Genomic DNA, 27,335 nt, shown 5'->3' with positions numbered 1-27,335 from the left:
GACCGCGAGCCCCCAGGGACCACAAAGCACCGGGTAACAAAAGGCCTGAACTTTATTAATTCTCCACCCATCCCACCCCACAAGGCCCTTGTGGGGAGTCGGCCGAGGTCAGAGGTCACCAGGCCTCGGGGCCGGGGGGCCCGAAGCGCCTCAGAAGCTGCTCCTGGTCCTCCAGGTCCTTCCGCACCTTCTTGCGCATGTAGAAGATGGGGCAGTCCCGGCTGCGGGTGAGGACGGGGGTCAGGGCCACTGCCGCTGCCCGGGCACACCAGAGTCCTGCTGCCCAGCCCAGTGGTGGGGCAGGGGCCGTTCCCAGGACTTTGGCCCCTGTATGCTGCCCACCCAACCCCCCTCCCACGATGGGCTGTTTGCTCAGCGGGCATGGGGGGAGCCGATAACAGCGGGTGCTCGCTCAGGCGCTGGGCCACCAGCCGTATATCACCTGGCACCTGGCGTGGGAACCCGCCCCGCCCACCCGTTCCCTGGGGAAAGGCTGGCCCCGCCTTGGTGGAGGGGGCCAGGACCGTGTGTGTGTGTGTGTGTGTGTGTGTGTGCGCGTGCGCGTGTGTGTCCATTTCCCGGGCAGATACTGGGTGCCCAGCACCCCCCACTCAGCAGCCCCCAACCCCACCCCAAGAAGGCTGGGATGGGCACTGGGCCATTTTGCAGGCCAGGACGCCGGGGGTCGGCGATGCGGGGGGCGCCGAAGCCTGAGAGCCCGGAGCCGGGGCTTTGGTCCATAGGCCTCGGCAGCTCGGAGGAACCTGGTCAGTCCAGCGCTGGGGCCCAACAGGTGTGCCCACCTGGTGCAGATGACGTCCTCGTGCAGGCTGCCCTGACAGCGCTGGCACTGGGTCCAGAGGCGCGAGAAGCGCTCCTCCAGGGCGTTCAGGTGGGACACCTGGGGATGAAGGGCTGAGTGGGCGGCGCTGCCTACCCCCAGCTGCCCCGCCCCGCCTCCCCTGACCCCTCACCTCCTTCTGATACAGCTGCGATTCCCGGGCTTCGCAGAACTTGCACACGGCTCCTGGGGTAGGGGAGGGGGGCAGGTCAGCCCGGGCCGCCCCACCCCTGCCCCTTCCCCGCCCGCTGCCCATCCCGGCCTCTGAAAGTCCCCATGATGAGAGAACAAGGGAGCAAGTGTGTGGAGAAAACTCCCTGGGGAACTCCCGGGGCGGGGGGCCCAGGACCCTCGTGGGGCTGCCTGCAGACAGGAGCCCCCCACCTGGGGGCCGGGGCTTATCCAGGTAGCCATGCCAGCACGTGGGGCCGGTGCCAGGGCCCTTGGGTGATGGCAGAGGTGGGAGGGCCGGGGAAACGGGGTCGGGGTCGGGGATGGTGCTCACCCTGGTGGCTGAGGACAGTGCGGCAGCCAATGCAGCAGTTCTGGCGTTTGGCGAAGGCCAGCAGGCCGCCCACTTTGCCCGTGAGCACCGTCTTGCAGCGCGTGTGGTCCCCGCCTGCGTACGAAGGCAGGCGGTGGGCCCGTTGCCCTCCCCCGCCCCCCGCCCCGGGACACCCCCCCCCCGCCCTGGCTGCCCCCCACCGTACGCAGCAGCACGGCCTCGGCTCGGCCCTCGCCCAGGATGGGCTCGAAGATGCGCAGGAGCGGCTTGGCGAGCTGCTGCTCAAGGTAGTACTGCGTGTCGATGGGCAGGCTGTGCTCCAGCACGAAGAGGGGGTCCTGCGGGCGGAGCGGCCGTGGTGGACTCACCGGGGGGGCAGAGTGGAGGGGCCGCAGCCACACACACAGAGGCCCGGGAAGGGATGAGGGGCTGCGGTCCCTGCCAGGCAGGGGGGCAGGGGCTGTGGTCAACAGCGGGCAGCCAGAGTGAAGGGCACCGGGAGCTGCCGTGGGTCTTCCAGTCATGAGTGGGGACGATGGTGGGGGGCAGTCACTGGGCCCGGACTGGGATGGGGTCAGAAGTCATGGGGGTCCCTGGCCACGGGCCCTGTGATCCATGCTAGGGTCCACAGGTAGGAGCCCTCAGGTCACCAGGGAAGGGTCAGAGTTCACGGTGGGGACAGGAGATGTGAAGGTGGATGTGAGCTGGAGCTGAAGGTTGGAAGCCAAGATAAGAGGTAGCGGGACAGGAGCTGGGGACTGACAAAGGGGGGGGTCAGAGGTCACTGGACATCCAGGTAGGATGGGGGAGGGTACGAATCCAAGAGAATTACAAGTTGGAGAGCCAGGATCAAGGAGCCAGTAAGAGACACAGAAACAGGTGGTAAGACAGGCACTCTCGCTCTGTGCAGTGAGGCTAGGCCCCCTTCTGCAGGATGGAGCCAGGAGGGGTCAGAGTAAGAGGGGTGGGGTGGGGGGCCTCTCCAGAGGGTACCGGGAGGCCCGGAGCGGAGCCAACTCCCCGGGGTGTGTTGCGGGGCGGTTCTCAAGGCCCCGTGGGGCCTGCGGAGAGAAACACCCTCCCCACCAGGCCTGGAAAGCAGAAGTGAGAGCAGAGGAGAGCTGGGCGGGAGCGGGCAGCCCAGGTGGGCCTGACCTCGGACTTCATATAGGCGGCCACGCCCTTGGCGGCACTGATGATCACGTAGGGGACACGGTCGCCCAGGCTGGGCGCACTCCCGGGGTCCCGCTTCCTCATCCTGCGGGGAGACCGGGGCGGCGGGCCGGGTGAGGGCAGGTGGGATGGTGGGGGCAGGCTGGGGGGTAGGAAGTGGTGGGCCCAGCTGGCGGGAGAGGGGCTATTTCTGGCCGGTCCCGCCCCCTCCCGCGCTGGGCTGACCTCTCGGCCAGCTCCACATGGGCCTGCTTGCCCGCGTAGTCTGCGGCTGCGCGGGTCAGCTCCTTGGTGATGACCAGCTGGGAGATGTCGATGCGGTTACACAAGAGGTCGGAGATGACGTCCTGCGCATGCGCCACGGCGCCCGCGGGGTCTCTGCAGGAGGGCGGACGGACGGACGGGCGTCACCAGGGCGTCACCAGTGGCTGCAGCCGCCCGGCTGGCATCTCCACTGCCCTGAGGCTGGGGGACCAGGATGCGCTCCAGGGGTGGGGAGGGGCCCTGCCCGGCCGCAGGCTGCCAAGTGGCAGAGGCAGGGCCGGAACCCGCAGCTGTCCGACCCCACACTCTTTCCACAGCTCCGCCACCGACAAAGGGCTGGGCCTGACACCTGTGTCCCCAAGGGAGGAGGGGCTGGGGGCTGGGCTCCTGGGCCTGAGGGAAGAGAAGCCGGGCTGCAGGTCCGGGTGAGGGTTCCACACACCGGTCGATGAGCAGGCGGCGCAGAGAGGCGGTGACGAGGTTGGCCACTAGGGGGCAGTTGTCCCTGCGCACGGCCTCCAGGCCCTTGCAGTCCATGCGGTCATGGGCGTCGGACCGGGAGGAGAAGAGCAGGCCCGCATAGCGCTTCTTGCTGATGAGCAGGTACGGGAAATAGACCTGGGGGGAACCCGCGGCTGAGAGCCCCTGAGGCTGCGGGGGCCAGTGCCCCATCCTGAGGCTTCCCCAGAAACAGCCAGGGCCAGACTGGGATGGTCCCTGGGACACAGGATTGGGACACAGGAAGATGGACCCTAAGACCCCAGCACCTCAGCTCAGGGGGACACCCTCAGCATTCCAGGGACCCCAGGTCAGAAGTGGGCTGGGAAAAAGCTAGACCCTAAAACCCAAGATCCAGACACTGGGGTGAAGTCAGGAGAGCCCCAAATGGGGGCCTGAAACAGACCTGAGGCAGATGGGGAAGACCAGGCAGCACCCCCTCAAAGAGAGGAGACTAAGGGCAGGGAATGAGCCCTGGGGCAGGGACCTCCCCAAATTGACAGGCTCCAAATCTGAGAGGTGTACCCCAAGGCCTGACCCCAGCTTTGAACGCGGGGGATGAATCCGGCATGAGGGCTCCCAGACCCAAGCCTGTCGCACACTGGGAGGCAGGGAGCACTGGACAGCGGTGCCCCGATCCAGGGTTTGCCCCGTCAGGGCCCCTGCTGCACAGGACAGCCCCTGAAAACACCTGAAAACCAGAGACGCTCCGAGACCGACGGCGTCTTTAGGAAACAGACACCGTTCTGCATAGCAAAGCCCAAGGCTTTTGGAGGTTTCCAAAACCAAGGTCCCCAAACTCAGGAGGATCCAGGCAACACAATATCTCAAAACTAGGGCTTAAGAAAAAAATTTTTTAAGTAAATTTTTTAAAAATAAGGGACTTCGCTGGCAGTCCTGTGGTTAAGACTCCATGCTTCCACAGCAGGGGGTGTGGGTTCGATCCCTGGTTGGGGAACTAAGATCCTGCATGCCGCACAGCATAGCCAAAAAAAATTTTTTTAATAAATAAATAAAACTGGGGCTGATGAACTCAAACAATAGGATACCCAGGGCAGCCAGATCAGCGCACCTCAAAATGGAGACATAAGCAACAATGGGCGTTCCTGGATGCTGATGCAGTAGAACCCTACCCAAATGCACTCAAACTCTGCAGGCACCCTGAGAATCAGAGACCCCCCCAAAACTGGCAAGACCCACGTTTGCCCATTCCAAGCACTGGGGGGCCCCCACTTACTTTCTCAAACTCTAGCCGGATGGGTGAGGGGAAGTGGCCAGACACCCAGTCCGCAGCCTCCCGTCCCAGGGCCATGGCCTCAGCCACAGAGGAGACGCCAAATCGGCACATGACTGAGTCAGTGTCACCATACACCACCTGGGGAGGGGCACGTGTGACCCAGAGGGTTGGGGAGATGCTGGCGGCCCCTGCACTTCCCACACCAACCCCAGACCTGTCTCAGGCCAGCAGTGGGCAGGCAGGAGGCCCCTGACCTTGGCATTGGCACTGTAGCCGTTCTCCACCGTGTACTTGGACTCCACAAGCTGCTTCGTTCTCTCTATCATCTGGCGCCCGAACCCAGTGACGCTCTGTCAGAGACAGAATCAGGCAGAGTGAGGGCCCAGGGGCCGTCCCCAGGGAACAGGGGCTCACGGTCCCACCTCTGCTGCTTTCTGCAGGTGTGAGTATGGATGAGCCACTGCCCCTCTGGGCCTCAGTTTCCAAATCTGCAAAATGCGGCTACTGAGCTGCTCCTTAATGGTCTGTTGGAAGTAGGTCCCTGGCCCAGAGCTCTGGGCACAGAGGAGGAACTGACTACAGCAAATAGGGGTGGAAAGGCTGGAGCCAGAAGAGGCCATCAGCTCAGTGTTTCCACGGAGGTGCTGAGAATCTGTGGACACTGCAGGCAGCCCTCCGTGGTGCAGGACCACTGACATTCCTGGTCCCATCCCCCTATCCTTGGGCAATCAGAAATGTCCCCCCAAAGGTAGGGTGCTGTACCAGGGCCATGGAAAGACCGTTCTTTTCCAAATAAGGAAACTGAAGCTGGGGGAGGAGAAGGGACACACTAAGGAGAAACAGGTGTGACTCTTCTGTTTTTGTTTGGATCCGCCCAGAAAACCTCTGTCTTTAACTAGAGCATTGAGGCCACTTATGTTTAGTGTAATTACTGATTATATCTGAGCTTAAATCTACTATCCAACTAACTGTCTTCTATTTGTCCCACCTGTTCTATGTTCCTTTTTCTCTCTAACTTCTTTCTGGAATGACTCAGTACTCTTTTTTTAAAATTATTATTCCACTCTGCTGCCCCCATAAGCTTGAGAGACAGAAATAGGGAAAGAGGCTAAGAAACAGAGACATAACAGAGACAGAGGGAAGGGGCTGAGAGGGAAATGACAGAGAGACAAGGCCAGGAAGCAACAGCTGCTATGAGGAAGCCCCAGGGGAAGCAAAGCCACACCCTTCTGCCTGGCCTCCCCTCGGGGCTGGAACCTGACAGCCAAACATCCACTTCTTCCCACCAAGGAGGATGGGAGATGCCCCCAGAGCTTATGAAGGGCCAGTAAGAGCAGTAAGGGTGGCTTACTGTAAGAGATTAACCTCGCTCAAAGAGAGGCCTGGCTCTTGGCTGGCTCCTGGGAGGGAACCTCTAAGCCAGGGGTCCCCAACCCCCGGCCATGAACCAGTACCGGTCCGTGGCCTGTTAGAAACCAGACCGCACAGCAGGAGGCGGGCGAGCAAGTAAAGCTTCGATTGTATTTACAGCCGCCCCCCACCCCACCCCCCCCACCCCACCCCCCGCTCGCATTACTGCCTGAGCCCCGCCTCCTGTCAGATCAGCTGCAGCATTAGATTCACGCAGGAGCGCGAACTCTACTGTGAACTGCGCATGCGAGGGATCTAGCTTGCCCGCTCCTTATGGGAATCTAATGCCTGATGATCTGAGGTGGAGCTGAGGCGGTGACGCTAGCGCTGGGGAGCGGCTGCAGATACAGATTGTCATTAACAGAGAGGTTTGACTGCACAGAGACCATAATAAATCAGTTGCTTGCAGACTCATCTCAAAACCCTATCAGTGAGTGGCAAGTGAAAACAAGCTCAGGGCTCCCACTGATGCTGCATTATGGTGAGTCGTATAATGATTTCGTTATATATTCCAATGTAATAATAATAGAAATAAAGTGCACAATAAATGTAATGCACTTGAATCATCCCCAAACCATCCCCCCACCACCCCAGGTCCATGGAAAAATTGTCTTCCACGAAACCAGTCCCTGGTGCCAAAAAGGGTGGGCACCGCTGCTCTAAGCCCTTGGAGTGTCCTGCCTGACAAGTGTCTTTGTTCATCTGGGACCTTGGGTCACATCAGGTGATCTGTGCTAATGTGACTTATGGTGGGGCCTTGGGCCACATGGTATCCAGCTTGACGTCTGGAAGGACTGGAGACTGAGTAACTAAGGTCAGTCACATGGCGCTCCATGCACCTGACCCCCAATAAAAACCCAGGACACCAAGGCTCAGGGGAGCTTCCCCAATGGGCAGTACCGTGTATAGGGTCACACATCAGTGCCGGGAGGAATAAGTGCCGTCTGCAGGACTACCCTGGGAAAGGCAACTGGAAGCTTCCACCTGGTCTCCCCTGGACTCTGCCCCATGTGCCTTTCCCTTGGCTGGTTTTAATCCCTATCCTTTCACTGTAATAAATCATAACCATGAGTATAACAGCTTTTCTGAGTTCTCGGAATCCTTTTCGTGAATCACTGGATCTGAGGATGGGCTTGGGGGCCCCTGAACTGTAAGTGTGTGTGTGTGTGTGTGCACAGGCCCCTCCCAGCATAAGGCCCACCCACTGCCAGTTCTTCCAAGTGTTCCACCCACAGCCATGTGAGGACTGACACAATGTTCAGGAAGGGAGCTCCCCGTGGCTGGAGGTGACCAAGTCTGGAATGTGCAGGGACCCAAACCCCAGCGGAAGGAGCTAGACAGAAGACCTCTCTAAGAATCTCTTAGGCCATGAGCTGAGGCACTGATCCCAGCGTGGCAGAACCTCAGACTCAGGCGCTCTGTGGTCGTGCCGTGGCTCTGTTTTTCTGTATGAACAGCAGAGTAAACAGGCCTAGGATGCTGCTGTGGCGGGGAGGGAGGGAGGGAGTGGGCTGTTATGCCCACCTTCCCTCTCAGAACAGAGCACTGCCCTGGCACCGGCCAAGCAGCGTCCCTGGGACCCTCGAACAGGGACGGGACAGGGGACCCTCGTGCCTGTTCCCTGGGACCCTCGAACAGGGACGGGACAGGGGACCCTCGTGCCCGTTCCCTGGAACCCTCGAACAGGGACGGGACAGGGGACCCTCGTGCCCGTTCCCTGGGATCCTCGAACAGGGACGGGACAGGGGACCCTCGTGCCTGTTCCCTGGGATCCTCAAACAGGGACGGGACAGGGGACCCTCGTGCCCGTTCCAACTGTGACCAAGAACACACCGCGAATCAACTGCCAGAGCCTGACCGTGCTGCTGGGTGAGCCCCCAGCCCCGCCCCAGCCCCCCCGACAGACACACGGCCCTGTTCTCCCATCAGGAGGAGGGAGGGAACCTGCTCTCTGCTCCCCCACCCTCATGGGGACCAGGGGAGGAGGTGGGCTGGGGTGCAGACTGCCAGGGACATAGGGGCTGTCAGGTGACTGTGTGACAGGTGAAAAGAATGAGCAAAACTGCTTCCCTCCCTCAGTCCCTCGGCCTCTGCCTCCCCCACCCCGCCCCGCTCCACCCCAGCCCTCCCGGAATTTATCTGTCTGCAGAGCGCCAACTGCTTTCCCATACACATTTACTGCTATCACCACCTGTGTCCCCGCAAGGCTGGGCACCAGGGGAGGAAATCTCATCCACTGTGTCACCTGCTGGACCCACAGGGCACAAGGCCCAACCTACAGTGAACGCTCAGCAAGTGTTCGCTGAACCGACGAATGAACCAATCGCACAAGCATCCACTCTCCAAAAGGTCGGCGGGTTGGGGCCATCTGGGCCCTGACCTCTACTACACTGAGCCCTGGTTCTCCCCAAGGGGTGGTTGTCTGTCCCCTACCTGCCGCGGTGCACTCACCTGTGAGATCTCCAGGCACGGCAGCTTGCCCACCTGGGCACCAGTGAAGCCGTACACAGAGTTGGCGCTCACTTTCAGCGCCAGCTGCCGCCCGTCCAAGACCTGCCGCCGTAGGGGGTCTGTCTCCTTGGCCAGCTCGGCCTTGGCCCTGGGAGGAGAAGGAGGAGGGGGAGGCAAAGGCCATTCAGGTGGCATCTCAGGCCTCAGGGGCAGACGAGAGGCCCGGGCCTGGGCACTGGTCAGGGTGCCTTTCTAGAAAGGGGTGCCACATACACTTGTGCAGGTTGCACGCTGCACAGAGGTGCCCAGCACAGGGGCTGGAGGGAGCTGCCCGCAGGGGGTTCCTTGTTCTAACTCAGGCACAGCTGCAGCTAAGTGCACCCATGATGGACAGGGATTGCCAGGCCGCCCCAGAGAGGCTGAGCTCTGAGCGGGGGTGGGCGGCCGGGCTCAAGAGCCCACCTCTTCCGGGCGCTGAGCAGGTTCTCCAGGATCTGGGGCAGCAGACCCTTCCGCACCGCCGTCTTCACAAACTCGTCCCCCGTGGGCGTCTTGATGAACTGATCCTCGGTCAGGCTGGGCCGAAACGAAGGTGGTGGGGATGACGCCTGGCCTCCCGGGCTCCTCCTCCATCCCCTCAGGACCCCCCCCCTCCCCCCGCCTCTTGCCAGTCCCCTCTCCTCCCCACTAGCTCTGGATCCCCCGCCCCAGCCCGCCTGAGGCCGGCCCCTGGGTGGTCTCGGGGTACACGTGGCGAGGGGGGCCACCATACCCGAGTTTCTGGGCGGCCCCGGGCCGTAGGAGCGTGGTGTAGCACAGGTTGTGGGCCATCATGATGGACGGGTACAGCGAGGAGAAGTCCAGGGTGGCGATTGGGACATCGTAGTACCTGGGGGGCCGGGAGGAGTCAGGGTGGGGAGCCCCCCCGTCCCCACCAACCCCGCCGCCGGGCCGTACCCTTTCAGGGGCTCGATGACCGTGGCCCCCGTGTAGTCCTCGCCGCCCTCCGTCTTCACCACGGGCATCAGCAGCCCCTGGCGCATGGCCTGGGAGGGGAAAAGGCGGGAACTGTGGGTGGGCGCGGGCAGGGCCCCTCAGCGGGGAGCGTGGTGGCCGGGCCGCCCTGGGCTCCGCCCGCTGACCTGCCGCAGCAGCTGGGACACGACCTTGACCTGCTGGCCGCGGCTGAGCAGGTAGCTGAGGGGCACGCCGGTGACGCGCGCCATCTCCATGGCATTCACCAACACCATGAGGCGCTCCAGCAGCCGCAGGGGCAGGAAGGCGTCCTTGAGGCAGTACACGGCCAGGCGGCGGCGCGTCTGGTCGTTCCCGTTCTGCGGACGGGGCGGGCGTTAGGGGCCAGGGAGGAGACAGCGCGGGAGGAAGGAGGACAGGAGGGCACAGCCTGAGGACCCGGTGCGGCCCAGAGGTCGGCGCAGGGCAGCGGAGCAAAGGTCGCCATGCCAGAGGTCGCGGGGGTGGTTAGGGACGGGCCCGTCTGCGCGGCGAGATCAGAGGTCGAAGGGAGGAGCCAAAGGGGACGGTCAGGAGAGCAGCGGGAGGCGGACGTCCCGGCCAGGAAGGTAGGCGGGCGCTGAGGGCCGAGGTCGGGAGGGTGGGGAGAGAGGAGGGGCGGCGCGGGCACCTGCAGGTCAGTGATGATGCTATGCTGCACGTCCTCCTTCTGCTCGCCCAGGAAGTGGAAGCTCACGGCGTTGAGCGTGTAGGACCGGAGCTTGTACTCCCGCAGCAGCACCTGCAGCGAGGGGCGGGAGCGGGTGGGCGGCGGCCCCGGGGCAGCGGCCCTGTGAGGGCGGCCCCCACCCGGCCCGGCCGTACCTGCAGCATGTCCATCTGCACGCGGCCCACCATGCTGACCACCTTGCTGTCCCGCCGGCCGGTCTGCCTGGACTGGAAGGACGAATCCCGGATGCTGGAGCGGAGGCCGGACACGCGGCCCAGGAGGGGGAAGGCCTGCACCTGGGGGCACAGCACGTGGGGAGGGCGAGGGCTGTGGCGGTGGGATCCGCAGGGCCGAGCCACAGCAACGGTGACCAGACAACCCATGACACCCCCTGCGGTGCCACCCTCCCTTCCTGCTGGGAGTGCCGCGGGCAGGGGCAGCTCTGGGGCAGGACCCTCTGCGGCTGGGCAGGCACGGATGGGAGAGGCTGGGACAGGGAGAGTCAGGGGCCTGAGGGCTGCGGGCGGGAAGGGGCAAGGACGGTGCCCAGGGGCTGGGGGGGCGGCATCTCTGGCTGCGGGAGCGGGGGGAGGGGCAGACTTGGGGATGGTGCTGAGCTTGATGGGGAAGCAGCGGGTGCTCGGGGTGGGAGGCCTGGAGGACGGCCAGGCGGGAGCCAGGCGGGAGCACAAGCACGGCACGGTGTGGAGCGCCAGGTCTGCACTGGCGACAGTGAATGAGCCGGGGCCAGGTGTGGAGGAGAGGCCTGAGCTGGACTGGGAGCGACGAGGCTGGGGGTGGAGGGCAAGGGAAGGGAGCGGAGGCCGGTGTATAAACGCCAGGCCGACAGGGGTGGGCTTCTCCCTGGAGCTGCTGGGGGCCTTAAAGTGTGCTTGTTTGCTTTTTCCATTATGAAACTGGCCAAACATAGAGAAAAGGAAGAAAATAACACAATACACCCCGTTAGGAGTTGAACTGGGTCCCCCCAAAAGATGCTGAAGTCCTAACTCCTGCACCTCAGAATGTGACCTCATTTGGAAATTGGGTCTTTGCAGGTGAGCAAGTTAAGCTGAGGTCATTAGGGTGGCCCTGATCCAATATGACTGTGTCCTTAGAAAAAGGGGACATTGGAGCACAGAGACATGCACAGAAGGGAGAGTCAGGGAGAGTGCCATGTACACTCCAGCAATGTCTGAGGCGACCGGAAGCCAGGAGAGGCCTCCGAAGGAACCAACCCTGCGACACCTTGACTGGCCTTCCAGCCTCCACACTGAGAGACGACACACAACCGTGGGGCTTTGTTACAGCAGCCCCTGCAAGCTCATACGCATCCCCAGGCCCACACCAGATTCAAGCATCAAGGTTTTGCCACCTACTTCAAGGACACCCCCTTTTTTCCTTATTCTTTGTTGACATATTTTAAAGCCCGAAGAACGAGGCACTGCACCCCTGCCCGCTTCAGTGTGCCCCTCCAAATACACGAGCCTTCTCTTACTTAACCACGAATGCTTCCTCGCCTCTGCAAAAGCCACAGAAACCTTCTGGGCTCTGAACAGGGCAGGGACAGGGCCAGAGCCAGGGTTTTGGGGAGGCCTCTGGAGCTGCTGGAAAGCCGCCCACACCCTGAGCCCTCAGTGGGGTGTCTGAGGGCAGCCCCATGCCCCCACCCGCCTGCCACACCTTGAGGATCTGGGCCCGGGAGATAAGGTACGGAAGGTCGAAGTTCTGGATGTTGTAACCAGTGATCACGTCGGGGTCCACGATGCGGACAAAGGAGGACCAGGCCTGAGGCAAGAGCACACCGGGTCACCCAGGCTGTCATCCTGGTCAACCCCCTGCCATGGATCCTCCCCACTCCTGGAATGTTCTGGAAGTCCCCAAGAGCAGCCCAAGAGCCCTCCCACCTGTGGAAGAAAGACTGGGAAGGTGCTTCTGAAAATAACGAATCCAGGGGGGGAACGGCTCAGAAAATGGCCTCGCGCCTGGGAGGTGCGGTGTGGGGAGCTGAGGAAAATGGGGGTCGGGGGGCACGGAACGAGAGCCACCTGGAGCAGGTCCTCCTCCCGCTCGTAGCTCTGCACCTTGGCGCCCAGGATGGGGGCGCAGGGCCGTAGGGTGAGCGCCAGGCGCAGGAAGGGCTCTGGCTCACCCCAGCGCAGGCCCAGCGAGCAGATCTGGATCACGGGGTCCCGCTCAGGCTCCGGAAAGATGCCTGCAAGGGGAGGGAGGAGGGGGAGGCGGGGACCTGACCCCTGATGCTCCCTCGTGGCACATCGGGTGGGTGCACCTCTAAATCTCCCCTGGCCCACCCGCTCCTTTCTGTCCCCACCGCCTGCAGAGCCTGCACAATCCACCCTGGCGCCCCCACTGCCTGCAGCTCCGGGCCCTCTTACGCACCCCCCACAGGCTGGGCCAACCTGCCCCAGTGCCTCTGCACCTGCTGCTCTCTCTGCAGGGAATGCTCTCCCCGCCCCTCCCTCTTCACGAAGCTTAGTCCCTCGCCCGAGGCCTCCCCTGCCCACCTGTCTGAAGCAGCCCTGTCTGTCTCCATCACCTTCCTCCTTCGCGTTGTGAGTCTTTTAATAACCTGTCTGCTTGTGTGTCTACTCCCTTCTCCCTGAGTGAGCTGAAGAAGTGCAGGGACTCCCGGGGTGAGCCTGGCAGATCACTAACCTCCGGAAGGAGGGAGGGAGGACCCCCAGGCCCCGGGGACACACCTTTGCGGCCAGCGCACTCGATATCAAAACTGAGCACCCGCAGAGGTGCGATCCGCTGCCACTGCCCTTCTGGCGGGTGACTGACCACATCCGACCACAGCACGTCCGCCTCCAGCTGACACAGTGTGGCCTGTGGGGACAAGGTGGGTCAGCGTCTGCAGGGTCCCGGCTCTGTGTCCCCCACCCCACCCCGGGGACCCACGCACCTTCCCCTCCGGCCTCAGGACGTATTTCCCAGCCGGGAGTTCCAGCCAGTTGCAGCCAACGATGTCCGCGTCCACCATGAACCTGCAGGGGGATGAGGGTCAGTGGGCAGAGGCTGGCTGGGAGGGTGAGGGGAAGGAGGCGAAGGTTGGAGGAGCGAGGCGGGGGCCGTACCGGATCTCAAAGTCAACGTTGGCCTCGAAGGGCGCGAAGCTGGGGGTGCCCAGGCCGGCCACGCGGATGCCCTGCTCCAGGACGCGGCGGGCGGGAGCCACGAGGCGGGGCAGCGCCAGGGTGATGCGCAGAAACGGGGAGGGGCCGTGCCCGTGGTACCCAAACATGCCTGCAGACGGAGCGGGTTGGCACCGGCCTGGAGGGACCCCCACCCACCTGGCCCCTGGGGCAGCACTCACTCTCCCGGGAGCACAGCTCCATGGCCAGCACGGCCAGCCCCCTGAGCTCCTTGCCGCCGCGCTGGTCCCGGCTGATGGCCGCGTTCAGCTCCCGCTGCAGGTCGCTCAGGTGCTCAGGCCCAAACCCTGGGTGTAGGAGGGCCGGTCAGAAGTGCAGGGGGCCTCCAGGCGGTAGGGGCGAGAAGGGGTCCTCGGGGTCGGGGCCACTCACCAGGGGGTGCCGGGGTGTAGAAGTAGGGTGCAAAGCCGTGGATATGGCAGCAGACAGAGACTCCCTCGTCGGTGACCCCAAAGGCGCGGATCACCGGCACGGAGTCCTGGGACGGCGGGGGCCCCCCAGGCAGGGGCCGTGCTGGGCCTGGGGGTGTCATAGGGGAAGGCAGGGGCTGCTCTCTCGGACACCTCAAAGGTGTGCCTGCCTCCCTCCTGGTTTACGTGCCCACCCTTGTCCTCCTTACAGTCCTTTTCCCCCTGCACAGCTAGAGGGAGCCCCCCACCGTTTTTGCAAATTTCAAAAGTAGAATCAACTTTGTGTGGGCAGCATTATGAGCTTTAACGTAGGGATAGATTCATGTAACCACCACCAAATTGGGGTACAAGACGGTCCTGTCACTCCAAACAGCTCCCTCATGCTGCCCCGTTGTAATCACACCTGCTTCCACCCCGCCCCCTGGCACCGCTGGTTTGTTCTCTGTCATCCTGATTTTGTCTTTTTGAGACCATCCACAGAATGGAGTCAAACAGTACATAACCCTCTAGGTCTGGCTTCTTGCACTCAGCATGGCACCTCTGGTATGCATCCATGTCGTTGCATTTGTCATGTTTGTTCCCTTTTATTGTGGAGAACAACTGTGTGATATGTTATCCATTCACCTGCTGTAGGACATGTGAGTTGTTCCTGGTTTGGGGTGGTTATGAATAGAGCTATCAACACCCATGGATTTTGTTTGAATGTAGGTGTTTGTTTCTCTAGGGTAAATATCTAGGGGTGGAATTGCCAGATTCTATGGTAAGAGTAGGTTTAACTCTTACATCTCAATAAAGCTTGGGGAAAAAACCAAAAATTCAATTACCACCAGAAAAATAAAAAAGAGTAGGTTGAACTCCGTAGGAAACTGCCAGGTTGTTTCCCAGAGCGGCTGCATCAAACTGTGGCCCCACCGAGCACAAGGAGCTCCTGGCACACTGCGCAGCCTTGTCTGCACTTGCTGGTGTTGGTATATTTCACTTTAGCTTTCCTCACAGCTGTGCATTTGTGTCTCGTGGTGACTGTCCTTTGCATTTCCCTGATAGCTGATGACACAGCACATCATCTCATGTGCTTATTTGCCATCGTAGATCCTCTAGCGAATTGTCCAAGTTTTCTGTCCACTTTCGAACTGGATTGTTATCTTTCTCTTGAGATCTGAATGTTCTTCATTCGCAGCACTGGTCCTTTGTCAGACATATGGGCCGCAAATGTTTCCTCCCCGCCTGTGGCTTGTCTTTTCACTCTCGTACAGGGGAGTCTTCGAAACACAAGTCAGGGCTTGGAGGGGCTCTCTCCATTGCCAAAGGCTCCCCAGCCTTCTCAGAATGGAGCCCCGAGGTCCTCAGTGGGCCAACAGGATCTCCCGCCACCTCCCACCTTCTTCGCCCCTTGCTCCCGCCTCACTGGTCTCCTGGCTGTTCCTTAAACATACCAGACCTACTCCCTCCTCAGGGCCCTCTGCCGGGAATCCCGCTTTCCCAGACACCCCTAGAGCTCCGTGTTGCCTCCTCAGAAGGGCCTTCCTGCACCTCCATGACGCGAGGTCCAGCACCGCCGCCCTGCTCGATGCTCCTCGGTTACCCTCACCACCACCTCACGTTCCACTTCCTTTTTATTTTTCCTGGCCGCACCGCTCGCCTTGTGGGATCTTAGCTCCCCGACCAGGAACCGAACCTGAGCCCTCGGCAGTGAAAGCACAGAGTCCTAACCACTGGACCGCCAGGGAATTCCCATCCACTTCCTTTCTTATTCTGCCTCTCCTTCTAGAACGTGAGCCTCTGAGCGCAGGGACCTGGTCTGCCTGGAACAGGGCTGCCTCAGTGCAGACACTCATTTGTTCCCGACTAACTGGATGGATGAATGGACACCACACCACACGCCTCTCCCCTCTGCGAGGAGCCAGCTCCTTCAGGCCTCATTTAGAAGATGCCCCCCTCCTCCAGGATGCCCCCACCCCAGCCCTGTCCCTCCCTCTCACAGCCCTGGTCACCTGGGCGGGGACTATCTGTGTCCATCTCCTCCCACAGAGCCAGAGGGGCTGACCTGACCCAGCCTCCACCTGGGAGCCCAGGGCCCCTCCTCCCACCCACCAGGCCTCCGTCCCCCAAACTCACCCACGTAATGGTCGATTTCCAACTGCTGGAAGATGAGGGGCTCCGTCTGGGGGTCCAGGCGGGGCGGGGAGGGCCGAAGCCATCGGGCATCGACGGCTGTCGGGGAGAGCTGCCCTGGACGCGGGAGAGGGAAGCAGGGCTCCATGGAGTTGTGGTCCTGCTTCGGAAATAAGTACTAACTGCCTTCCCAGCCCTGCCAGCGATCCCGCAGGTGGCATCAGGTTTGTGAAAAGAAAGTCAGGTGGAGGTCGTGGCCTGCATCAGGCCGGAAACTCGAGAGAGATTGAGGAGTCAAGGGTCAAAGTTAGACTGGAAGTGACAGGAAGCAGAGGTGGCCTACTGACATGGGGTCAAAGGTCAGCCCCTTGTGGAGCTCAAAGTGAGCCAGGGGCTGGTAGTTAGAGGGTACAGGTCAGCTCCACGGTTCAGAGGCATGACAGGCGTGGGGTGCAAGGGGCTCCTGCTCTAGGCCTCACCGTCCGCAGCCCCCTCCAGGGCGGACTGCAGCTCCTCCTCCTCCTGTTCCTGCAGCCTGCACTCTGCCTCCATCTCCTCCATCAGCGCCAGCTCCTCCTCGAACTGCGATGGCCGATATGCCTCATCCTCATCCCAGAGGCCCCCACGGGCCCGCTTTGGGGGCACCCCAGGCCCTGGGCCCGGTCGCCGCTTACCATCCATCCTGTGGGGCAAGTTGGAGCAGGGTGAGGGTGCCCATCCTCTCCATGGCCTCCCATGCACCCACCATGACCGTGAGCTTTTTAAAATCTCCAGAGTGGGGAATTCCCTGGGTCCAATGGTTAGGACTCCGTGCTTTCACTGCTGAGGGTGTGGGTTCACTCCCTGGTTGGGGAACTAAGATTCCACAAGCCGTGTGGCGCAGCCAAAAAATAACTAAATATCAATCAATCAATCAGTCTCTGGAGTGCCTGAAGAGTAACATGACTCTCCATCCCCCCACAAACACTCTCCCCACCCCAACCCCCGCCACAGGCTCAGGGGGTGCCGGCACCTTCCAGATGCTCAACAATCCTCAGCAATGCCCAGCTCAGTTTAACCCTTTCCTCACATGCTCAAGCTTTCCACATAATTTTTGTCCTCGTTTGCTTGCCCCTTGCCAACCCCTTGGCACCAGCCCTGCACACCCTCCCCCCTCTCTCATCACAGACGTGGTCCTCAGATCATCCCTTTCCTTCCCATAAGCCCCTGTCCTCAATGCCCTCGCCTGCCCCTCTCCCCATTGGCCCAGGCCTTCCTTCTACAAACAGCTGGGAAGTGCCTCCTTCAGGCCTGTAATTTGACATTATTAAAAATGAAAAAATTTTAAATTATTTATTTAGAAAAGTAAGTTGTAAAAAAGTACACTTCTCCCAGCATCAGGCCAGGACGGAGGGGATTATGAAAACTAGAGCAGACGCAGACCCAGCTGGGAGAGAGTGGGGGAGGGGACAGGTCAGCTGCCCTAGGTGCAAGGGAACACCTCTGGATCTTATAACTATCCCCCCACATCCAGTCTCCCCTTAGTCCTTTTTGCAACACACCCCTTGCCTTGGAGCTGCCACAGGCAGTCCAGCCTGAGACTACAGTTCCCAAGGTGCATTGCGAGGGGTAGTCACATGATCGTGTTCTTTCTCATGGAATGGGGGTGAATGTGAGGTGTGCAGCTTCTGGGACAGCCTGAAAAGAAAGCCCGCCTTCCAGCCTTTTCCCCCTTCCCCATGGCTGGAGCGTGGATGTGGCGGCAGTGAGCCAACCTTGACCACAGGGACAAGGACTACACTGAAGGGAATGCAGAGCTCCAAGAAGGAAGGAACCTGGGCCCTTGACGACCTTCTGGAGCAGGGCTGCCTACCTTTGGATGGTTATGGGGAGACATAAACTTGTATCTTGCCTGGGCTACTGTGCCTTGGTGTTTCTTTATTATAGCAGCTTAGCCTAGACCTTAACAAACACAGAATGGAAAAATTCTGAGCTGACTGGGGATGTGTTATGGCAAATGCTGGTGGTATACAATGGTACACTTCTCAGCATTAAAAAGGAGGTGGCCGCTGATATACTCACAGGATGACTGAATTTCAAATAGATAGCTAGTGGGAAGCAGCCACATTGCACAGGGAGATCAGCTCGGTGCTTTGTGACCACAGAGAGGGGTGGGATAGGGAGAGTGGGAGGGAGATGCAAGAGGGAAGGGAAGAGATACAGGGATATATGCATATGTATAGCTGATTCACTTTGTTATTAGCAGAAACGAACACACCATTGTAAAGCAATTATACTCCAATAAAGATGTTACCAAAAAAATGCATAAAAGAAGCCAGACACATGAGTACATGCTGGGGAAATGGGGAGTTACTTTTGGGGTGATGAAAATGTTCTGAAACTAGACAGACAGAGGTGGTGGCTGCAGAAAATTGTAAATGCACTAAATGCCACTGACTACACACTTTAAAATGGTTAATGTCACCTCAATTTAAAAAAACAGTATATATTGTATGATGCCATTTACACAAAGTTATAGAATAGACTAAGCTCATCTACAGTACTAGAAGTCAGGCTGCTTCTGGGGTGGGAGAGACTGACTGGGAAGGGGCATGAGGTTGTTTTGTGGTGTGATGGAAATGTGCTGTACATCCAACTGTACGCTTGAGACCTGTGCATTTCACCATATGTAAATTGCACCTCAAGTAAAAGCAATAAAAGTGGGGAGGCTGCAATTCCACATCTAGGGGTTTATGCTACAGATACACTATCACATAATGAAAACCTGCATTTACAAGGTTATTTCCGGCAGCACTGTTTGCAGTTGCAAAAGACTGGAAACCACCTAAATGTCCTCCCCTGGGGGACTGTTTAAATAAGTTACATGAATTCCGTTCCATGGAATATTATGCAGCTCTATAAAGGAATGAGGAAGCTCTCTATGTACTGAGACACAGGACTCTCAAAGACCCATTGTTAGGTAGAGAAAGCAAAGTGCAGAATGTTGTACGTAAGAGAACTTTTGTGTGTGTGTGTGTATATATATATATATATATATATATATATATATATTTTAAAAAGGTGTCTAAAAAAATGAAGAAAATGTTTATCCTGATTCTAATCATTAGGAAACAATCAAACCAAAGACAAGACTGGCCTGCAAGACGGAATCTTCAAAAAATGTCAAAGTCACGAAGGGGGGAAAAAGGGCCAGGAAACTGTTTTAGATTAAAGGAGAGACTACGCAGTCATGACAACTAAATGCAAGGTCAGATCCTGGATTAAAAAAACAAAAATAGCTCTGAAGGGTATCACTGGAACAACTGGGCAAACTGAATAAGGACTGCCTATGAGATAACAGTATCGCCTCATGGTAAATGGCTTGATTACAATTATCCTGTAGTATCATGATGACTACAACCTGCAAATAGTTCAGCCAAAAAAAAAAAAAAGTGTACGTGCGTCAAGATAAAGCCAATGAGGCAGCACATTCACAACTGGCAAATCCAGGCAAAGGGTTCATGGCTGTTAACTGTTCTTGTCTTGGGACTTCTCTGCAGGCTTGGAATTTTTCAAAATTAAAAGTTGGAGGTAAACACATAAAATAAAAATAACATTTTCACAAGGTGGGTGGGAGAATATATCTAAAGATGTTGGCTTTTCATGCATAGTTCTGGCAGGATGGGTAACAAACTGGCAACACTGGTTCCCTGGGGGGCTGGGGTGAGAAGACAGTTTGACCAAGAGCTAATTCATATACCATATGATTCATGCATTTCAAGTGTATACTTTAATGGTTTTTAGTATATTCAGACTTGTGCAACCATGACCACAGTCCATTTTAGAACACGTTCAACGCCCCAAAAAGAGACCCTCTGGAGTCAGCCCATCCCCCTCCTCCCCCTCCCCGAAAGCCCCACTGATCCACTTTGTCTAGATGGATTTGCCTATTCTGGGCATTTCCTAGAAATGGAATCTGGTGTCTGGCTTCTTTCCCTGTGGGTGATGTTGTCAAGGCCCGCCCACGTAGCACGGATCAGTGCTTCGTTCACTTAATGCCTGAATATTTCCCCACTGCGTCGCTATCTCACATTGTGTTCATCCACGAGGGTTGTTTGCACCTTTGGGCTCTTGTGAACAGTGCGGCTATGACCGTGCAAACGCGGGTTTTGTATAAGGAGAAAGAATCTGAACCAGCTCTCCTTTTGCGCCCTCTGCAGTAACTGTGAGAGATGCAGAGTCAGGACCTGGGGGAGAAACCCGGGGGAAGCAGAGGAAGCTGAGGGGTTTCCAGGAGCCTGGAGGAGTGGCCAGACCTGGCCTGGCAGAGGGAGGTAGAAGGGGGCCGAATGGCAGCCCTGGGTCACCGGGCTGTGGCCAGGGGGTACGATGGGAGGGCAGCTGTCACCGGAGCAAAACCTAGGGTCCTGGACTAGTTCCCTATCCCAGGCGCCGCCCTTAGCGCAGGCAGGCGAGGCAGCATTAGAAGGAAGGAGGCCCCTAGGCGTCCCCCATTAGGGGCCCCGGCGCAGAGCAGGAGTTTGGCAAACGCTGTGAGCTTCTCCCTTTCTCGACGCTTCAGCAGCAAATACTGAAGAGCGAGCGAATCCAGCAGTAACACACAACGATGAGTGTCTGCTTCGGGTCAGACACCAGTTTCTCTGTGACACTCACTCCCTCGAGGTTGTCATCCCATCCCACCCAACCTCACGGCTTTAAATGCCACCTCTACGCTTTTGTGTCTCCGGCCCAGATTTCAGCCTGGGCTCCAGACTGACAGATCCAACTGCCCTCTGTGAGCAGGTCCCTTCAGGCACCCCGGACTCCAAAGCCGGGCTCCCGATCTCCCCACAACCGTGCTCCTCGCACCACACCAACTCCCCCGATTCAGTAAGCGGCAGCTCCCATCAAGCCAACAGCCTTGGAGTCACCGCAACTTCTCTCTTCCCCTCAGACCACACGCTCACTCCATCTGCAAGTCCCATCAGCTCTCCTTCCAACGAATGGGAGTCCCACCGCTTCTCGGCCTCCCAGTCTGGCCCCTCTGGCTCCCTAAAATGGTTGGTCTCTTTACTTTGTGCATTGCTGTTTGTCTGGCTCCCCCTGCTGGAAAATGAGCTCCTAGGGGGCAGGGATGCAGTTTCCTTCACTGAATTATCACAGGTGTCAATAACAGCATTTGGACCATAGAGGGCGCTCAAGAAATATCTGTTGGGACTTCCTCGGCGGTCCAGCGGTTAAGACTCTGCACTTCCAAGGCAGGGCGCACGGGTTCCATCCCTGGTCAGGGAACTAAGATCCCACATTCCCTACCACAAGGCTAAAAAAAAAAAAAAGGGTGCTTCCTACCATCGGCATCCTCAGACCTCCCCTATCCCCCCCCCACTACTGCAACAGCCCTAACTCCTGACCTCTCCCAGCCGAACCAGCTTATAAAGCCTCCTCCCCCACACCTGGGGAATTTGTTTTCAGGGCTCCCACTCCCCTGTGAAAGAATTAAAAAATTCAAATAAAACGACTATGATTTAAAAAAAAGAAATATCTGTTGAATGAATGGATAGCCTCTTCCCCCACCCCACCTCCATCTCCGTCCTTGCACCCTGCCCCTTCAGTGTTCTCCACTCAGGAGCCAAAGGGACCCCATACAAGTGTGTCACATCATCCATTCCCCGCTCTGCTCGGACGCTGCCCCTGGCTCTCATCTCATGCACAGTTAAAAGCAAAGCCCTCATCTTGGCCCACAAGACCCTGCACAACTGCACCCCGCCCTTCACGGACACCACCTCAGCCCTCTTTCCCTTGCTCACTCCAGCCACTTGCCTCCTCTCTGTTCCTTAAACACTCCAGGCTTGGTCCTATCCCAGGACCTTTGCACAAGCTGTTCCTGCTGCTCTGCAAATGCTCTTTCGCAGACCTTCCCATGGCTCCCTCCTCCCCTCCTTCAGGTCTTTGCTCGAATGTCCCCTACTCAGTGAGGCCTGTTTAAAAATACAGCCCCCTGCCCCATCCTGATACTCTCCAACCCCTTCCCTTGCTTTACTTTTCTTGCTGGCCTTTGTCGCTGTCTGGTGCACTGTACCAGGTCTTAAGAGTTCTCAAAGTGTGGTGCCCTGGACCTGCAGCATGAGCTTCTGGTGGGAACTTGTCTGAATGCTGACTGTCAGGCCCCATTCCAGGCCTACTGAACCAGGGTCTCTGGGGGTGGGGCCCAGCAATCTGCATATCGAGCCCTCCAGGGCCTCCGATGCTGCTCAGGTCTGAGCACCACTGCTTATTTATTTTGTTTACTGTCTGTTCCCCACGAGGAGAATGGAAACGCCGTGAGAGCAGGGATTTCATCTTTGTTTCCTGCTATATCTCACGTCCCCAGGAGAGTGCCTGGGACTGAGTACGTGCCCAATAAACATTTTCCGAATGCAGAAGGAAGGAAGGAACTCACAGAATTTTCACCAAAACTTCTGAGGGTGGTGCTGCTATTAATCCTCCAACACAATGACTGGAACTGAGGCCCAGAGAGGTGAAGCCACCTGCCCAAGGCGGCACAGCTAGCTCAGAGGGGCAGAGCCAGGGTTCAAACCCAAGCAGGCTGGCTCCAGAGCCCCACCGGAAACCAGCGCTCCAGACTGCGGCCTCCAGGTGTGCCAGGAGAGGTATGGGGGTGAAGTGCCCTCTGCCCAGCTGGGGAGACAGAATGCGGACAGGCTCATCAGCTTGCTCGCCCCCGTAGCCTGGCTCACACACATCCGCTGAGGGATTGATTAAATAATGACAGGTGGACCTATCCACTCTTGCCCCCCAGAAAACTGCACACTTTTCATTCTTTGGTCTTGTCCCGCCTCTGAGCCTCTCTGATTCCCGCTGCCCTTGTCACAGGCTGGGGACCATGTGGGCTTGTATCTGACTCCCTCACCAGACAGAGAACCTTCGAGACTGGTTCTGGGCTGATGCAGGGCTGATGCTTCTCTGGGTCCCCAGCATTATCCAGCATGGAACGTGCTCTTGGGAAGTATTTGCTGGATGATATCCTCCTTTTTCTTGGCCACCTAACGCCTCTGCGTCCTCCGAGACTCGGCTCTGGTTCGGCTCCTCCACGCTGATCAGCTGCCCCTTGGGGATCTCAAAGTGCCTTGGAGCGCTTCCGTCACTGTACGAGCTACGATGGCTTTGGGCCGGGAGGTCCTCAAAAACAGGGGTCAGGGGCTCACTCCAGTCTGGGTCCCCAGCATCACCCAGCACGGTGCCTGGAACGCAGGCCACTTCGAGTTGTGTCAGTTTAGACTCCTCTCCAGTGTCACCGACTCTACAAGTCCGCACTGAGCCCCGGCCTTCTCTTGGCTCCCAAAGACCAGCACTACCTCTTTATAGCTCAGAGCGCTCTGGCTTGAGGTTTCCTGTCCTTCCCCCAGCCAAACTGAATTATCACTGGCTCCCCAGTGCCTAACAAAGGCCCTGCCACACGAGCAGCTGGCTGAAGGAGTGAAGAGAGGGAATAGCATTGCAGAAGGGGGGAAGGGCATGGCAAAGGCCCTGAGTGGGACAGGAACCTAAGGGGCCTGGGTGGGGAAGTGCAGGAAGTAGGGGGAGAAAAGGCAGGAGGTTCCTGGAGTGGGTGTGGCCGTGAACCTGAGACACTGACATCACCCTGCCCACTCACTCCACCTAAGCTCTGCCCTCAGGGTGCCACCCCCAAACTTGTTCCCCCTCAGCCTTCTCCCTCCAGCCTGCTGCTCAAACCGCAAACCGCAGTAATCTTGGGCTCCCCTTTCCTACCCTATCCCATCGTGCGGGCTCAAACCCCAAACACAACCTACGCCTGATGCACTGCAGGCGGAGCCACCTACGGTCCCCTCCTGCCTCCTAACTGGCCTCCCTCCTTCCACTCTTGCTCCTCCTACAATCCTATCTTCAGTCAGCCGCCAGGGACTTTTTTTAAAACGCAGGGGAGGGTCATGTTGCTGGGATGTTTCAAACCTCCCCCGGCTCCCTATCGAACCTAGAATAAAAGCTAACCGCACACCGAGATTTACAAGGCCCTGCAGGATCTGGTTCTCTATCCCGTCTCCAGCCTTACCTGTTCCCTCCAGCTACAAGCACTCCAAGTTCCTTCCTACTTCGAGCTTTTGCCCTGGATGATCCCCCTGCCCAGATCGTTCTTTACGTGGCTGACTTCTCTCTCAAATGTCACTTCCCCAGAGAGACGATTCCTGATCACTCTAGTTAAAGAAGCAGGCTACTCTGTTTTACTTCACTTGGGATAACGTATCACAGGCTTGAAAGCATTACTTTATCGTTTATACTTATTACTTGTCTACTGTCTGTCTCCCCCTGAGACAGGGACCTTTTCTGACCTGTTCTTGTTGTAGCGCCTGCTTCTAGAACAGTGCCTGGCACAGAATACTCAATATTTAGTGAATAAAAGAAGACGCTATGCCCCCACGTGCACCATTCAGTCCCCAATGCCTCCGGAACCAATCGCCCCAAAGACCCTCTAGGGTGAGTCCACGGAGCCGAGAGAATGCGCCCCCCGCACGCCGAAGGGGCGCCCCACCCTCTTCATCTTCCCGCGCGTCCCCGTGCACGCGCCCACAACAGGCCCCTGCCCCTCTACCGCGCGCCCCCAAGCCAAGGGGATTCCTCTCGCCGTCACGCCCCACGCGACCCCTCACAACCCTCTCTCAGACCCACGTGCCCGGCTCCTCAAGCCCCCTTCCCTGCCAGGCCGAATCTCCTGCAATTTCCCTTCTCCCGTAACTCACCCGCTTCAAACAGCGTTTCCCGCCACAGCCCACGCCGCCGTGACCCCTGACTCCGGCGCGCGCAGGCCCAGAGTAGAGGCGCGCCGAGCCGGGCCACGCCCCTACCGCCCGAATAGGGGAAAGCCACGCCCTGTATCCCCCACCTCTGGGGCACAGGCCACGCCCCCTCTTTCAGACGCCGGCTGTGGTCTAGTCCCCTTGCTGACGAACCCTCGCCGAACCACGCCCCTTCTGACGTATGCGGCTCAAAGCCACGCCCCCTCCGTGCGGAAGCTTCGCGACCCAGTGTTATCTGAGCGCGCGCAGCGGTCGTAGGCACTGGCCGTCACCACGACTCCGCCAGTTCTAAGGTGCTAGGCGCGCCTCCTCTGCTTTTCCACCTGCCTCCTGGCCGAGGCCTTGCTCGGTAGGACCACCTGGGCACTGTTCATTCTTCAGCTCGCGCAGCCTGACCTTTACCCTCTCCGTAGAGGCTGGCCGGTTCGCGCTCAGATCCTGGCCTGGTCGGTTCTCCTGGCTCACAGCCACAGTTTCCCCATCCGTAAACTGGACTCAGCGCAGGGCGGGCACACCTGTAAGGCGACAGGCACACTGCTTGGGATGGGACCGTCTCTTCTAACTACTCTCACTTCCGCTGTTCCCTCTCCCCCTTCTAAAAAAAACAATGTTTTTCAGGACCCAACCCATCCCTCCAAGCAACACCCTCTTCACCCTCGACCAGGACTGTCCATCCAGCTCACCTCGGTGTCCCCTCAAGGCGCAAGAGAAGGAGACATTAGGAGAACTCCACTGCCCTTCCTTGCTTTGAACTCATCTGGGCCTTTTGTGAGGCCTTGCCGGACTTCCTCTTCCAGCTCCCACGTTGCCCCATGCTGACCCCATTAAAGCCCCTATTCCCTTACCTTCTAGCAGTCCTTGCTCAGCCCCCCATTACCAGCCCTGACTGGTAGACAACTCCAAGGAGGGACTTGATCTTTTTATTTATTTATTGTTTTATTTTTTAAATTTAATTTTAATTTTGGCCGTGCTGCCCAGCTTGTGAGCCCAGCTTGTGAGATCTTAGTTACCCGACCAGAAATCGAACACGGCCCCCGGAAATGAAAGCGCAGAGTCCTAACCACTGGACCTCCAGGGAATTCCCTAATATATATTTAATTGAATTGAATTGAATTTTATTTTACTTTTTTGTCGGTACGCGGGCCTCTCACTGTCGCGGCCTCTCCCGCCGCGGAGCACAGGCTCCGGATGCGCAGGTCCAGCGGCCATAGCTCACGGGCCCAGCCGCTCCGCGGCATGTGGGATCCTCCCGGACCGGGGCACGAACCCGTGTCCTGTGCATCGGCAGGCGGACTCTCAAGCACTGCGCCACCAGGGAAGCCCCCTAATATATATTTTAGAGGTTACTTTCCATTTACAGTTATTACAAAATATTGGCTATATTCCCCATGTTGTACAACACATCCTTGAGCCTATCTTACACCCAATAGTTTTCACCTCCCACTCTCCCACCCCTGTTGGCCCTCCCCCCTACCGGTAACCACTAGCTTGTTCTCTTTATCTGTGAGTCTGCTTCTTTTTGTTACATTCACTACTTTGTTGTATCCAGATTCGACTTATAAGTAAAATACAGTATTTGTCTTTTTCTCATTTCACTTAGCATAATGCCCTCCAAGTCCACCCAGGTTGCGGCAAATAGCAAACTTTCATTCTTTTATGGCTGAGTAGTATCCCATTGTGTATATACACGCCACATCTTCTTTATCCATTCATCTGATGGACACTTAGGTTGCTTCCATATCTTGGTAATTTAAATCATACTGCTGTGAACACTGAGGTGCACGTATCTTTTCGAAGTAGTGTTTTTGTTCTTTTTGGATATATACCCAGGAGTGGGATTGCTGCATCCTGTGATGAGTACTAGTTTTAGTTTTGCTTTTGGTTTTGTTTTTGTTTGGCCGAGCCGCATGGCTTGTGGGATCTTAGTTCCCAGACCAGGGATTGAACCCGGGCCCTCAGAGTACTAACCACTGGACCACCAGGGAATTCCCCCCGTTTTAGTTTTTTGAGAAACATCCATACTGTTTTCCACGGTGGCTGCAAGGAGAGACTTTATCTTGTTTACTGATGTTTCCAGTGCCTAATCTTGTATTTGGCACATAGTAAATGCTCCATACATTTTAAATTTTATTTTATTTTATTTTATTTTATTTATTTATTTAGCTGCGTTGGGTGTTCGTTGCTGTATGCAGGCTTCCTCCATTTGCGGCCAGCAGTGGCTCCTCTTTGTTGCAGTGCGTGGGCTTCTCATTGTGGGGGCTTCTCTTGTTGTGGAGCACGGGCTCTAGGCGCATGGACTTCAGTAGTTGTGGCGTGCGGGCTCTAGAACGCAGGCTCAGTAGTTGTGGCGCACGGGCTTAATTGTTCTGCAGCATGTGGGATCTTCCCGGACCAGGGTTCGAACCCGTGTCCCCTGCACTGGCAGGTGGATTCTTAACCACTGCGCCACCAGGGAAGTCCCAAAATGCTTCACACATTTTTGCTGAATGAATGACATCTGTGACCCCAGGATGGCCAGCACAGTGCCTGGCCCACAGGAGACTTCAGCCAATACTTGATTGAATGAAAGCCCCTTCTCATCCACTTAAACCCTCCTTGTCCTTCAGGAGCGGGCTCCAACCACCGGGAGGTGACTGTGAGGTTGTCAGGGGCCTCTCCTGGGCACCCATAGCGCCTAGTCACATCACCCTGAACCCTTCCCATCTCAGCACCAGGTCCACGGGGGTTGGTGTCCATGAAGACCCTGGCAGCCCCTCCCCACCTCAGACTCACTCTGGCTCAGGGC

General features: G+C 58.0%; 1 protein-coding gene across 1 annotated transcript; it reads right to left on the bottom strand.

Moving 5' to 3' along the window:
• Positions 1–34: 34 nt before the first annotated feature.
• Positions 35–24,558, bottom strand: POLD1 (DNA polymerase delta 1, catalytic subunit). The gene is made up of 27 exons (XM_081215737.1): positions 24,494–24,558; positions 16,238–16,440; positions 15,762–15,875; positions 13,609–13,755; positions 13,398–13,523; positions 13,159–13,327; positions 12,987–13,068; positions 12,781–12,910; positions 12,109–12,275; positions 11,744–11,848; positions 10,219–10,359; positions 10,025–10,135; positions 9,522–9,713; positions 9,337–9,425; positions 9,152–9,268; positions 8,842–8,955; positions 8,380–8,527; positions 4,773–4,868; positions 4,519–4,656; positions 3,226–3,401; positions 2,745–2,897; positions 2,502–2,604; positions 1,552–1,684; positions 1,347–1,460; positions 975–1,027; positions 804–901; positions 35–221 (listed from the first exon to the last, which is right to left on the bottom strand). Exons 2-27 carry the CDS (start codon positions 16,437–16,439, stop codon positions 116–118), a joined length of 3,324 nt encoding a protein of 1,107 aa, XP_081071863.1. The 5' UTR covers position 16,440; positions 24,494–24,558; the 3' UTR covers positions 35–115.
• Positions 24,559–27,335: the final 2,777 nt, after the last annotated feature.

Source organism: Mesoplodon bidens, assembly GCF_964165515.1.
Source record: "Mesoplodon bidens genome assembly, chromosome: 18".
NCBI lineage: Eukaryota > Metazoa > Chordata > Mammalia > Artiodactyla > Ziphiidae > Mesoplodon > Mesoplodon bidens.
Note: the sequence above shows the minus strand (reverse complement) of the source record. Positions and strands in the feature narration are given on the sequence as shown.